This window comes from Callorhinchus milii, unplaced genomic scaffold, assembly GCF_018977255.1.
Source record: "Callorhinchus milii isolate IMCB2004 unplaced genomic scaffold, IMCB_Cmil_1.0 Scaffold4, whole genome shotgun sequence".
NCBI classification, from domain to species: domain Eukaryota; kingdom Metazoa; phylum Chordata; class Chondrichthyes; order Chimaeriformes; family Callorhinchidae; genus Callorhinchus; species Callorhinchus milii.
In genome coordinates this window covers 64,542,039-64,555,554 of record NW_024704745.1, presented here as the reverse complement: position 1 = coordinate 64,555,554, position 13,516 = coordinate 64,542,039, and the positions used below count along the sequence as shown (strand labels likewise).

Sequence of the window (13,516 nt, the reverse complement as noted above, 5' to 3'; positions counted from 1 at the left end):
TTTCATTCAGCTGAATTGGCTATTTCGCTGGTAGTGATGTTTACCTGGAATTGCTCCAAAGGACTGGAGCTGCGAGCTGGTGAGGTTTTACCGCTTTTTTTATGCATTAAATGACTGGATCACGTTTGGAAGCTTAGTAAGAGCTTGTTTTGATGATGGTGGGAGGAATGGGGGAAGAGAGAATGTCAAGCTAAAAATCAAGATTGGATTGACCCTTTCCTTTAGGTTTGTACCAACCCACATAACTTTCTGTTTTCATGTCAGCTGGAAGTATTTAGTATTATTATTCATTTTATATATTTTGTAGGCTTTTATTTTTGCTGTTGAATCTTAGATGTCTATTCAGAGAAGGAAAATGAGTCACTCTGTCCTTGGTAGCCTAAATTTCACCTTTAACCTTTGTTTTGGAGCTTTTGAATCAAAGACTGATAGACCTCTGCTTGTTCAATCTTGTTCCTAACGTCTATCATCATTCCATATGGTAGCTGTTGATAGCTATCATGACAGTTGTGGTAAAAGCTATCATTGCTTAATACAGTGGATGGTAATTGGCATAAGCAGGATTCATTAAAAGGCCGGCACCTTTAATGTTTCCACTTGTTGGTGAGTCTAAAACAAGGGGACATGAATATAAAATAGACGTAACAGATCTAAATGGCAGTCTAGGAGAAACTTCTCTATATGGAGTATGGCGGTAATGTGGAAATCACCGCTGGAAGATGTGGTTGAAGCAAAAAAAACAGATGAATGTATTTAAGAGAAAACTTAATGGATACATGAGGGTGAAGGGAATAGAAGGGGTACAAGAGAATGGAATAGAGGGTAAAAGACTAGGGAATAGAGCCGAATGAGAGAAGGGAATAAGAGGATGCTTATTTGGAGCATAAAGACTGGTACAGACTAGTTGGACTGTAATGATCTCAGTGCCACGTGATTCTGTGTAATCTATGTAACTGTGATCACTCTTTTTCAGATAAGGATCTTATGCTGAGTTTACATGTAGCATACTGTATATTCCATTGGTGGCAGCCCTGCATTTGGCAGCAGTATGGCGATATGGAATGAGGAGACATAAATGAGTTGGCTCTGTTGCCTCCAAAGACATCAAGTACTGTCTCCCAAAATCCTCATCCCAACTCTGAAGGCACAGTACTCAAGAAATCGTACCCTTTGATTCCTACAAACAAAAAAGGAGTTTATTTTCAAATAGGGCTGTTACTTTTCAGAATAAAATGTAAAATCCTGCAATGAGGAAATTGTTTTATAGAGTTTTTCGAAGGAAGGTTGGAGAGACTTTGACTCTGGGGTGAAAGCTTAAAACTATGGTAACGTGGTGAGCAAAAGGGTTTGATTAATGAGGGTATCAGAGAACAAGAAATTGGACCTGCCATTGGAAACCAATCCGATAGACAGAATGAATCTTGTCTTGTTCAAAGATTAGGTTGTTGTGAACGAATGAGGGTTTGAGCTTCAGTAGTGGATTTCAATAACCGCTACTTCCTTTAAAAGTACTGAAGTAAAAGGAGTATAACAACAGTAACTCGTATGTATCTGCGTTTCACATAGCATAATATTTCAAAACACTTTACAGAGACATAGTGGAAACCTGAGTAACGAGGGGGAATTGGATAGAGTTGACCCGAGGCACAGTAGAAGCGGTAAGTTTTTAGAAGGGTTTTGAAACTGGAACAAGGATTCAAAGTGGAGGTACTTTGAAATGCATTTGCAGTGAGTGGCTGAGAGCTCGAGACACAAAATTTTGCTTCCGGAATGATGTTCACAGACATAAACCAGGATACTTTATTGACTCCGAGAGCCTGATCAACTTCTAAGACCAGAGAGAGTCATTTCTTAAATTTAGTAAAAACCGAAAGAAGATGACAGGTTAATTAGATAGTATATTGGAACTTACAGATTTGTAATAAGTCCAGTTTAAAAAGGAATCAAAGAATGTTACTTCAGACAAGATTAAGTCTGCGTCAAATTTTATAAGGGGTCTTTAAAGGCTCAAGTACATTGTTATTAAATGAAGTTAGAAAATCTCTTATTCTCAAGATGCAGGTTCTGCCATTATTTTTAAGCTCCTGGTATCCAGTAGGCAAAAGCTAAAAAATGCTACTTTGTACTTTTTTTTTTTCTGTTGGCCCAGCATGCCCACAAAAAGGCATTCATTGATGTAGACAGACTGCCAGAAGCACCCCTGGTTCTACATTAGCCCATTTATTCAAAGAATCCAAAAGATTAATGCAAGCCAATCACTTGTCAAGTTTGGTGACCAGCCAGTATTGGTAATCTAACAGTTAGCACAGTCACTGCACGTGTTCCTTTCAAAAGACAAAACCCATTGACTGAAGGAAGGAAGCCATCATTGACATTTCTTTAAAATGCCACGAGTGCTGTAACATTGAGGTGCAGAGTTATTATTCACCAGAAGTAGAAGGAAGGAAGGCATCTCAAAATGGTTTCTGTTTCAGCTTTTAGAATATGAACAGCTTTCTTTCAATGCAACTCCACAGTCTCCTCTGAATCAATGCTAAGCTTATTTTAGCTCTGATCTAATGCTGACACCCAGCTGCAGTCACAAAGTCTTATGTGTTGCCAACAAGGAGCTTTCTGGAGAGAAGGTTTGCTGAGGTTTGCAGCCAGGCAATTTTCCTGCACAGCGTTTACTTGTTAAATCAATAAGCAAATGTTTATATTTTTATAAAACGCTTTGGATCGGTAATGGCTTGTGGATATACACGTGAAACTATCATAATAATAATCTTTGGATTTGATTTAGCGAGTTGCCACATCGTTCAGACTTCTCAAAAGGGCTTCAAAGAATATATTGTACTTGTGTATTTTGTGGGTAGGAACCAAACTTAAGTATTAAAAATGAGTTTGCAAAGTAAACTAGTAGCATTACCTGTTCCATAATGTTGTGCAGTCTCTCTACTTCACAATCTACCACAAATCTCTTTTCCTGCTTTCGTTCCAAATCTTCTAGAAGACGTCGATAGCTTGCATCATCAAAATTCTCAATACAGATAGCACTGACTTGCCAGCCGTTCTGACCCGCTTTTTCCATAATCGACTGCAGTATGGAATAACCTGAAACAGGTCACAAAACAGATATTTAAATACTAGACAGCTGTAAGCAGATGGTAAGTAACCCGCTATAGTTTATTCACTAACTAAAAAAAATTGAATGACAGTATAATGAAAGATAATACATTTGGTATATTACCGATAACGTCAAGACATTTCAAAATGTTTTCCAAGTAATTGCTGTCAAATGTATTTTTAGGCAAAAGTGACAGCCAATATTCGGACATCAACATCCCACAAACAACAACAAGATTCCATTTATAGAGCGCCTTTCACGTCGGGAGGACGTCTCAAGGTGCTGTACAGTTGGGTTAGGACCCGAGCATTGGGGGGAAATAGTCAAGGTGAGGGGAGGGAATGGAGGGAGTGAGGAGGGGGTAGAGAGTTGAGAGGGGAGCTGAAGGCACAGTCAAAGAGAAAAGTCTTGAGACCGGCCTTGAAGGAGGAAAGGGAGGAAGCAAGGCGAAGGCACTGGGGGATAGAGTTCCAGAACCTAGGGGCTGAGAGGCTGAAAAAAGGTTTGGATTCGATTTGGTGCTTCATAGGAATTACTGCCATGTGTAATGACTGTGTATTTATAGGTGAAAGTCTCAACCAATTTGCGCACAGCAATATCCAACAAACCATCATGAAGTGAATAACTAATTTTATCTGGAGAATTGTTTTCCACAACACTAGGAGAAACTCCCTTCTTATTTTCAATAGTGCCAAGGCATCTTTAATTAACGTTTGCCTGGTAGACAGATAGGACCTTGGTTTAACATTTCATCCAAACTTCAGAACCTCTGATAATGTAGTGCTCCCTCAGCACTGTACTGGAATGTTAGCTAGGACTATTAGTTCAAAGTCCCAATGTGGGTCTCTTCTGACTCAGAGGAGAGAGTGCTATGAATTGATAGTAAGGCTGGCACATGCTCTGATATGCCATGGTCATATGGCAAGCTTCTTGCTGCTTGTCCAGCTAGGACCAATCTACTTCTTAGGAATTTGACTTGTTGGGTTAACAAGAGCTAAGTGGGAAGAATCACTGTCCTTAGTGATTGCTCTGCCCCTTTAAGTCCTGCTGATGAGCAAGACTGGCTGGTCTGGTATCAACAATGCCTTGGAGTACTGCAGACCAATCTGCTCATGACCTGAACTACTGAGAAAGCCATAGAGGAGTGACTCTTAGATGCTCCATTGGTAGCTACGTCATGAGATGCTGATTACCATCCCCCTCCATGGAGGAGAGATACAAAATGGTCTCATACACATCACCAATTGCAATTCTCCAGATGGTGTTTAGATAAGATCTGCTGAAATGTCCCCCTGAAGGCTAGCAAACTATAATTTCTTTTTTTTTTGTTTCAACCTGCCAATTTTTCTGTACATGAGAGCAGCAAATCTGCCATCAAAACAACTCCACTTTCTGGCACTTACATCAGATTTCACGCATTTCTTTGCATCAAAGCAAGTCACAGTCATAAAATCAAACACTGCAAGGCACAGGGTTTTCATGATTATAGGCATTAGAGAGAAATGGTGATAACACATCAGAGCAAAAGCAAAGAGATGCATTGAAAATACCCCAACAAACAATGTTTCCATAATAAGAAAAAAAGGTAGTTTATGTTTGAGTAAAACACGGGATATGATAGTACTGATGGTGACACAAGGTCAGACAAGAAAGGGCATAAACTAAAAGTATCCATCAAGTAAGCTCCACGTCATAATAACAAGAACAAGATTACATTTGTACAGCGCCTTTCACGTCGGGAATAATAAAACCCAAACTGCATCAGAGATAAGTAGATTTACCAGACTTACTCAGTTCTAAGGTATATTTTATCAACAGCTTCCAAATTTAGGGTATTGCCTTTATCAATCGCGCCTTGCATTCGCTTATCATATTAGGTTTATCTTTACATTATGCTCACATCGGAGATGCTGACATAAGGTAAGGTAAACTCAAGACTTATGACAGGGAGGTAAAAGGTGCATACATGTACCAGAGGTTTCTATGCAATTTTTACACCAGCAAATTTAATAATCCTTACATTTGGTATATCATTGGGAGGACATCCCAAAGTACTTCAAGGATATACTGTAAAGTGCAATGACTGGATGTTTAGTGGCAGCCAAGATTGTGCACAGGGATGTCCCACAAACAGCCATGAAGTGAGTGACCAATTGTATTTGGGGGATTGTTTGGCCAGGATATGGAAGAAACTCCCATCTCTTTTCGAATTGCACCATGGGATCTTTAATGTCTATCTGACTAGGTAGTCGGGCCTCGGATTCATGTCTCATTTGAAGGATGGCACCTCAAACTTAGCAGCACAATTCAGGCACTGCAATACAGTATCAGCTTACACTATGATAGTTCCAAGTCCTGGTATGGGGCTTGAACCAACAATCTACTAACACAACCCCAGAAACAACCAGGAGGTGAATAACGAATTGAACTAGAGAGCTGTTCCTTGGAAACACAGGAGACCAGACATCCCAACCATAATTGCTGTCTTTTGCTAATAATTTATTTGCACCATTCTCAGAAGCTGTGTTTTAGGGCTATTTGGTTTATGAAAGTTAGAGACAGAGCAATTGCTTCAAACCCTAATTAATAACAAAAACAACCCCCTTTAATTTATTTTCAAAATTTACAGTGCACTGCTAATAATAGTGGCATGTAACTGCTTAACATTATTAAATACAGCGTTTTAGTTTTAAGAATATATTATCTCATACGTTTCCACGCCAAATTACCTAATCTGTTTTTATGCCATTGATGCTAGTTTCTAAAACAATAAATTACTAAAAAATTGTAAATGCAAAAAATTACAGCCACCAAAGGCTTTTTTTTTTGTCCAGCTGGGTGCCTGACACCCACGGGAACAAATTGCATTTATACAAAGTCTTTCACGTCCTCCCGATGTAAAATGCAATTTGTTGTTGTTGTTGTTGTTGTAAATTCATCACCATGCTTAAGGGTATCCAGACCAGACTGAGAATTCCATGCATGTCACCTACACATGGAGATTCCTTTGAATGGAAATTTTCCTTGGAGGGATACACACTGCTTACCTAATTCAGGAGAGAATTAGGTGCAGGTTCTATTGGAGATTGTTGCATTAGTTTGCTGACTTCTACGATAGTGCTTTTTTCCTGCATAGCCAAAAAATACTTTCTTTCTATGCAAGATTTTGTTCCTTTGTAAATGATCCAATGTTTGGGTTTGTCTGCCCCCAAGCTGCTTCCACACATGGTATATATGAATCTACTCTAGCAAGAACTCTTAACCCACATATTTCATCTCCTTCGTGAAACTCAGGCATATAAACTAATGGTAATCAAAGAAAAACTCCAGAATATTTATCTATCTCCATATCTCCACTCTTCTTTGAGGCTGAACTGACTCCAAGGTGACAGGTTGGCAATGGGATATCAGAATAGAGTTGATCTTTTGTGGCAGTTTAGGTAAAAGGGTCCCTGAGCGAAGCAGGTTCACAGTAATCCAAAGCACTGTTTTATGATAGATCAGCAAGGTTGACTCAATAGCGAGATTTGGAAGAGAAGGCAGTCGCTGAGAGCAAGGATCCTTCCCACTCAACTGCTGTTAATCCTGCAAGCCAAAGCCCTAATAGGTAGGGTGGTCCTAGCTGTACAAGCAATGGGAAGCTTGCCAAACCACTTTAGCCCCAGCCTGCTGTTTGCTACAGATAGTAACTCGTGTCCACCAGCATTGCAATTGCATTTCCAATTCCCAATTCCCAAGCAGATATTTTTGGAGGAATTAATGAACACAGCATTAACTGCTTTTGCTGAGAGTCTGTAGAACATTTCAATTACTTGGGGGAGGTGCAAAAAAAAGCTTCTATTGCCAGGTCTTAGTGGACTAATTTTAAACCTGTCACCCCAATCCCCTCACCCTCTGTTCACAATCTAAAATAGCCTGCTTGGGGTACATCATATAGGCTTCTTGGCACATTAAAGACTAGCATCATGTCCCAAACTGCTGCATTTGATTTTTATATCCAACAGTCCATAAAACAGTTAATATAAAAATGTGTTATGGTTCTCTGCCATATCTACAGTGCTTCAGTGCCAAAGTGTTCATGTCAATAATTTTCAACTATTCCAAGCCATGACAGCAGAGGTTGAACTGTTTGCCCTTGAAATATGAACAGAATTTGCTGCCCTAAGTTTGGATTAACCCTTCCAACCATAGACATATTGTATGAATGCTGTTATATACATGCTCATTTTTGTTGATCGTAATGAAGCATTCTGTATCCTAATGAATGCAACTACAGTTACTGTCCTAAATTTGGGTTCTCTATAATAGATAAGTTTGGATTTCCTCCTAAAGTACACATGCAATAATAAAACTTGCCATTTGATAAACCCCCTTCTCACATCATCATTTCAAAAGGTTTCACAGGATATACTGTAAAGTGTAATGACTGTTCATTTTGTGGGCAAATGCGGCAGCCAGTTGTTAACACAGCAACGTGCCACAAACAACTATGGAGTGAATGACCATTTTTATTTGGAGAATTGTTGGCCAGGACTGAGAGAGAAATTCCCTTCTATTTTTGAATACTGGGATCGTCCACCTGGACAGGCAGATGGCACCGCAGTTTAATGTCTCATTTGAAGGACAGCACCTCCGATAATGAGACACAGCCCAGCACTATATGTCTCCAAGTCCTGATCTGGGGTTTGAACCGACAACCTTCTGAACCAGAAGTGAGAGTGCTGCCAACTGATTGAAATCTATAACCTAATGGTTCTGGACAAGCTAGTATTCAAAACCAATGACAGCCAATGAATACAACAGATGGATTTAATATTACTTTACAAATAATAAGTTGTGTTTAACAAGTTGGATATTTGGCAGCTGAAGTTGTGGTGGTTTACAGAATATGGGCAATTTCAAGATGGAATTTGACATTTCTTGGGGGGAGAAAGGGATTGTGAGACAGTGAGATAAAGAGGAATGGTATTTGAAAATAGACTGAGCAGACAGACATGTGAACTGTGCAGATCACAGGGAGATAACTCACAATTGATACATTTCAACACATCACAGTGAAACCTTAAATGCTACAGCAGCACAACAGGACAACATACCTGTTAATGTAAATATGCCCTTTCAATTTGTTTATTGAATCTGAGCCATCTTGTCAGTATTTGTTTTCTTCTCTGGAATCTACACTTTTCCCTAGGATGGAATGTAGAGGCTATTTTAAATTCTTCAATGAAATAAAAAGGTTACGATTGGGTTATGTGATCTGTTGTACTTTTTCTCATGTAATGATTCCTTATAACCATAATAGGAAATATATCTTATAATCGTGTCTCCTTTGTGTAGTTCTGTATGCACTGCATTTGTCCAAAATGACAAACAGTAATGTTTTGCGCACCCTGTGGTCCCCAAGCCTTTGCTCTTGTCAATCTGCATCTAATACATTCTGGGATTATGTAAACACGGTACGTTCCTGTGGAAAGAGATTACGCACTTCATTCTGGACAAAGGAAAAATTCTATGCATATTGTGGGATTCTTAAGCAAGGAGATGGGTTTCAACAGGTGCCAGACACCCAGCAGACCCTCCCCCAAACCTGAAAATGATTAATAAAAATGTAGAAAAGCAATCCTGTAATTAATCTTTCAGCTAAAATCTGCATTAGACAGAGATTTTTCAAGTAAAAGCAAGTGTTTTAAATTAATGTTACTGCTTTTCCAGGAGCACAGATCTAATGACAGCGATCATACATCTCAGTCACAGGGAGCTTTTTTCTTCCATTTCAGTAAGCGTTCAAATTACGTACTTGTCCCTCCTGTATTTAAGTGATTAAAGTTTCCTCTTATTACATATCTCTGGTCTTGAATCACCCTTTAGCTAGAATAATTGTTTGGCTATCTGTCTGAGTTAAATTTATTCAAAAATTCCTATCTCACCATGGGTTGACCTTCAGAAGCTCATGCCATTATGAAATGATAGATGCTGGTGTTTTATACTCAGGCAGCTACACCTACACATTACACATCCACTCGCAACCACTCATGAGAATAAGAGCTCCCTTCAAATTTAATGTCATTTATAAACTACCTATAATAAAAAATGCTACCAGCATTAACTTCATTTCATCTGAAATTGCTCTCTCTCTCACTTCTCAATTTATAATACAAACTTAAAGCAGATCAGATAACATTTCAAGTATGCTCTCAAACTAAGAGTTAAGAAGGCTCCCAAGGCTCCACAAATCCATCATTGGTTTTGTTCCCTGCAGCACTGTATCAGGTATCAGTGCTTATCCATGAGCTCAGGCTGCTCATAGGACTATTAAACCCACTTCCTCCATGATAAAGGTGTAAAAGGACAACAACATATTTAAATCCTCGGTGCACCAACCAAGTAAAGGAATTAAAGAAAAATAGGGCAGTAACCTCTGGGCTGTTGTATACTAAATATCCACTAGGTGACAGCACATTCATTGCAGTAATTGATCTGTTCCATCTTCAGACTCAATGACCACCATTTTTTTTCAAAAACCTTTGAAGCAAAGCAAGTTTTCGTTGTAAATTGTAGCCCCTAGAATTTAAATTTGAATTTTAATCACAGATTTTACTGTTAAGTGTATTTGTCAGATAATATGGCAGCCAATTTGAACAAAGCAATGTCCCACAAATAGCCATGAAGTGAATAAATAATTTTATCTGGGGGATTGTTGTCAGAACACCAGGAGAAACTCACTTCTCTTTTTAAATAGTGCCATGAGATCTTTAATGTCCACCTGAACAGGTAGACAAGAACTTGGTTCAACATCTCATCCAAAGGACAGAACCTCCAACAATGCAGCACACTCCCAGCATTGCTTTGGAGAGTCAGACTAGACTATGCAAGTTTAGGGCTGAATTAATGAATACAAGAAGTGCTTAAGGGTTTGCCAATTTTAGTCAATAATCCTGTCTTCTATTGCACACTTCCTGCAGAGGTATAATTCAATCACATTAGTGTTATATAAGTAACAAGCAGTAAGAGCTTGCTGAGGTAGCCATTTCTCTACCGGCTGACGCAAAAATATACTTATAAGAAAGAATGAAACGGGAGCAGAATATGGACCTTCAAACTCAGACCTCCCATAGTGGAGGAGAAGTGGAACCCAGGTAGAAGTACAGAGTCCTCGCTGTTGAAAATTATTATTTAATAATGATTCCTTGCCCTATTTATAAAAGGGAGTACTATAGCTAAAAAGTACTCTATTTACACTTTATTTCCTCTATTAAAGCTACTAAATTCATATAATAATTCACACGATCACAAGAGAGGTTTGAATATGAAGAAAGCCCTTTCTTTCATTTGATCTCCTTCTTCCAGAATACCCACCCTAGTGTCCTACCATCACAGCACCAACTTGTTTCTTCAAACACTTCACCATCCTGGCCTTAACCCCCCATTCTAACAATCCGTTTCAACTGTTAATTACCCTCTGTGTTTTGAAATAATTCTTAGTATGTCGTAAAATTGCCTTTGCAAACCTGTGCTTTCTTGTTCTCCTGACTTGGCATATCTGTTCTGGGTTGACTCTCTGAACAGAAGTAATAATTAGATTTCCTTTTTTTAAAAAAAATGTTTGTTCCAAAGCCAGAGAGGTTACAATGCAAAGGAACGTGTTATTTTAAAGTACTGGAGGGGGTGGGGGTGGGTGGTGGTGGCTGATTGTCTCCCTCTCTCTCGCTCAAGGATAGTGGGACCAAGGAGTATAGCAGCACAGTGAGCTTCATTCCAGCTCTGATCAGCCAATTCGATGTAGCCCAGAGATTGAACCTGGAACCTCCCTGATCTTCACAGCTCAGTACTAACTGCTAAACTGAAATCATTATTATGATCACGGTTACTGTGCTCAAGATTGCAGTGGGAAGCTTGGCTCACTCTGTAGCACTCTTCTCTGGTGAGGGAATCCAGAACAAGGGGGCATCATGTTAAAACTGGAGCTTGGCCATTTAGGAGTGAAATCGGGAAGCATTTTTTCACACAAAGGATAGTGGAAATCTGCAACTCTCTCCCCCAAACGGTTGTGGATCCATTCAAATTTCCAAGACTGTGGTGGATACATTTTTGTTAGGTCAGAGTACCAAGGAATATGGGGCAAAGGCAGGTAATTCAAGTTGAGGTATAGATCAACCATGATCTAATAGAATGGCGGAATAGGGTTGAGGGGCTGAAATGGCCTACTCCTGTTTCTATGTCAGAAGGTGGTCAAAGACTGTAGGCTTCCTCACAGAGAAGAATGTTTTTGTGAATCATTCAAGAGTCATAGAAGAGACTTCTATGCAATGCCTAAATCACATGATTCATAATATAAATCAAGTGGCATTCATACAGTACCTTTCATGTCGGGATGACGTGTCAAAGGACTTAACAATGCTGGGTACTCGAGTTATATAATAATCCTTGCATTTGATATAGCGCTTTTCATGTCTTCTCGACATCTCAAAGCGCTTCATGGAATATGCTGAAAAGTGAATTGACTGTATATTTGTGGGTGAAACACAGCAGCCAATTGACTATCATTCATTTGTGAGGTTTGACAGTGAATGTTATCTTATTTGTCTGGGGGAGGGAGTGGTAGTGGTGGGGGCTGGGGGAGAACAAGACATCACAATGGATGCTGAGCTGGAATCGTGACTGATTTTCCCTTTCTAACCAAGGGAAACTGAGGCCAATTGTAGCACGTTAACTGCTTGCCAAGCTGAGATTGTTTTTGGTCGGTCTCATGTCTGACACATACAGAAACCCATAACCATGCTTAAGAGTATCAAAACTAAACAGAGAGTTCTATTTATGCCACCTACACATGCAAATTCCTGTGTCTAGAATGGACATAGACAGAATGGTAAAATGGGCAGAGACATGACAGATGAATTTCAAAGTGGAGAAATGCGAGGTAATGCATTTTGGTAGAAAGAATGAGGGGAGGCAATATAGGCTGGGCTATATTGGGGATAAAAGAACAGAGAGATGTGGGGGTGCAGGTAAATGATTCCTTGAAGGTGGCAGGACAGGTAGACAAAGCTGTAAAAAGGGCATATGGGATACTAGGCTTTATAAATAGGGGCATAAAGTACAAGAGTCAGGAGGTTATGATTAACCTATGTAAAACACTGGTTAGACCTGAGCTAGAATACTGCGCCCAGTTCTGGGCACCACACTATAGGAAGGATGTTAAGCATTGGAAAGGGTGCAGAGGAGATTTACGAGGATGGTACCTGGAATGGGGGAACTTGATTATGAGGAAAGGCTAGAGAGGCTGGGATTATTCTCATTGGAGCAGAGAAGGTTACGAGGAGACCTAATAGAGGTCTTCAAAATCATGAGGGGATTTGATAGGTTAGAAAGGGAAAAACTGTTTCGACTGGTGGGTGTGTCGGTGACTCGAGGTCACAGATTCAAAATAGTATCTAAAAGAAGTAGAGTGGAGGTGAGAAGAAATGTTTTCACGCAATGAGTTGTTTGAATCTGGAATGCATTGCCTGAAAGGGTGGTCGAGGCCGATTCGATAACTACTTTTAAAAACGCGGTGGACGGGTGTTTGTGGAGGACGGGTCTGCAGGGTTATGGGGAAAGGGCTGAGGAGTGGCGCTGACGTTACATTGCTCTTTTCAAAGAGCCAGCACAAACTCGATGGGCCAAATGGCCTCTTTTTGTGCTGTACGTTTCTATGATTCTATGGAAAACTCAATCTCTTCCTGGAGAGACACACCCTGCTCACCTAATCCAGAGAGTACTAGGCAAAAGTTGGCAAAAGCCAAGGTTTGGGGACCCCAGAATGTGTATGGGGTACTGCTGGAGTCTAACCAGCAGCATATGTGATGTTATTATGTACTGCACAGCTTGCTGAGAATGGCTAACTTAACACCAGACCAAGCAGATCAAATTAACACAATTCAAACCTGGAACTTTCTGATCTGTATGGCTTAGGTAGTCTCCTTACCCACTACAGTATTGGAGGAGCTTTTCTTTTTAAAAAAGTTATTATTTTGATTTAGTTAGATGACAGACAGAAGAGATAGTGCAAGGTTGTGAAATGAAGGTATTACAGACAATGATCTCAGAGAAACCTTGATAGTGGTTATGTGACAGTTTTAATTGCTCTTTTCAGACTCAGAGGCTCCACATCAGAGTTCACATTTTTTATCCCTGTATTTTGAACGTTATCTTTCAGCAGTCATGAAGAATAATAATCCTTGCATTTGATACAGCTCCTACAATGTCAAAACATCTTGATGCATAATTATTGTTAATTGCAGCAACTGTATTATTGTACTCTATTAGTAAATAGAGCAGCCAATGTGCACACAGTAATGTGCAAACAAACCACCATAAAGTGAATGACCAGACTGGTTGGAGGATTGTTAGGGATGTCTCCACCACATCCCG

The 13,516-nt window shown here is 39.7% G+C and overlaps 1 protein-coding gene across 4 annotated transcripts in view; it reads right to left on the bottom strand.

Moving 5' to 3' along the window:
* Window positions 1–13,516, bottom strand: part of gria4a (glutamate receptor, ionotropic, AMPA 4a) — a 115,764-nt gene that overhangs the window by 63,078 nt on the left and 39,170 nt on the right. For all 4 annotated transcript variants that reach the window (XM_007904431.2, XM_007904432.2, XM_007904433.2 and 1 more), the window contains exon 4: window positions 2,909–3,093. In XM_007904431.2, the coding sequence (XP_007902622.1) occupies window positions 2,909–3,093 (185 nt within the window). The remainder of the gene's footprint in view (window positions 1–2,908; window positions 3,094–13,516) is intronic.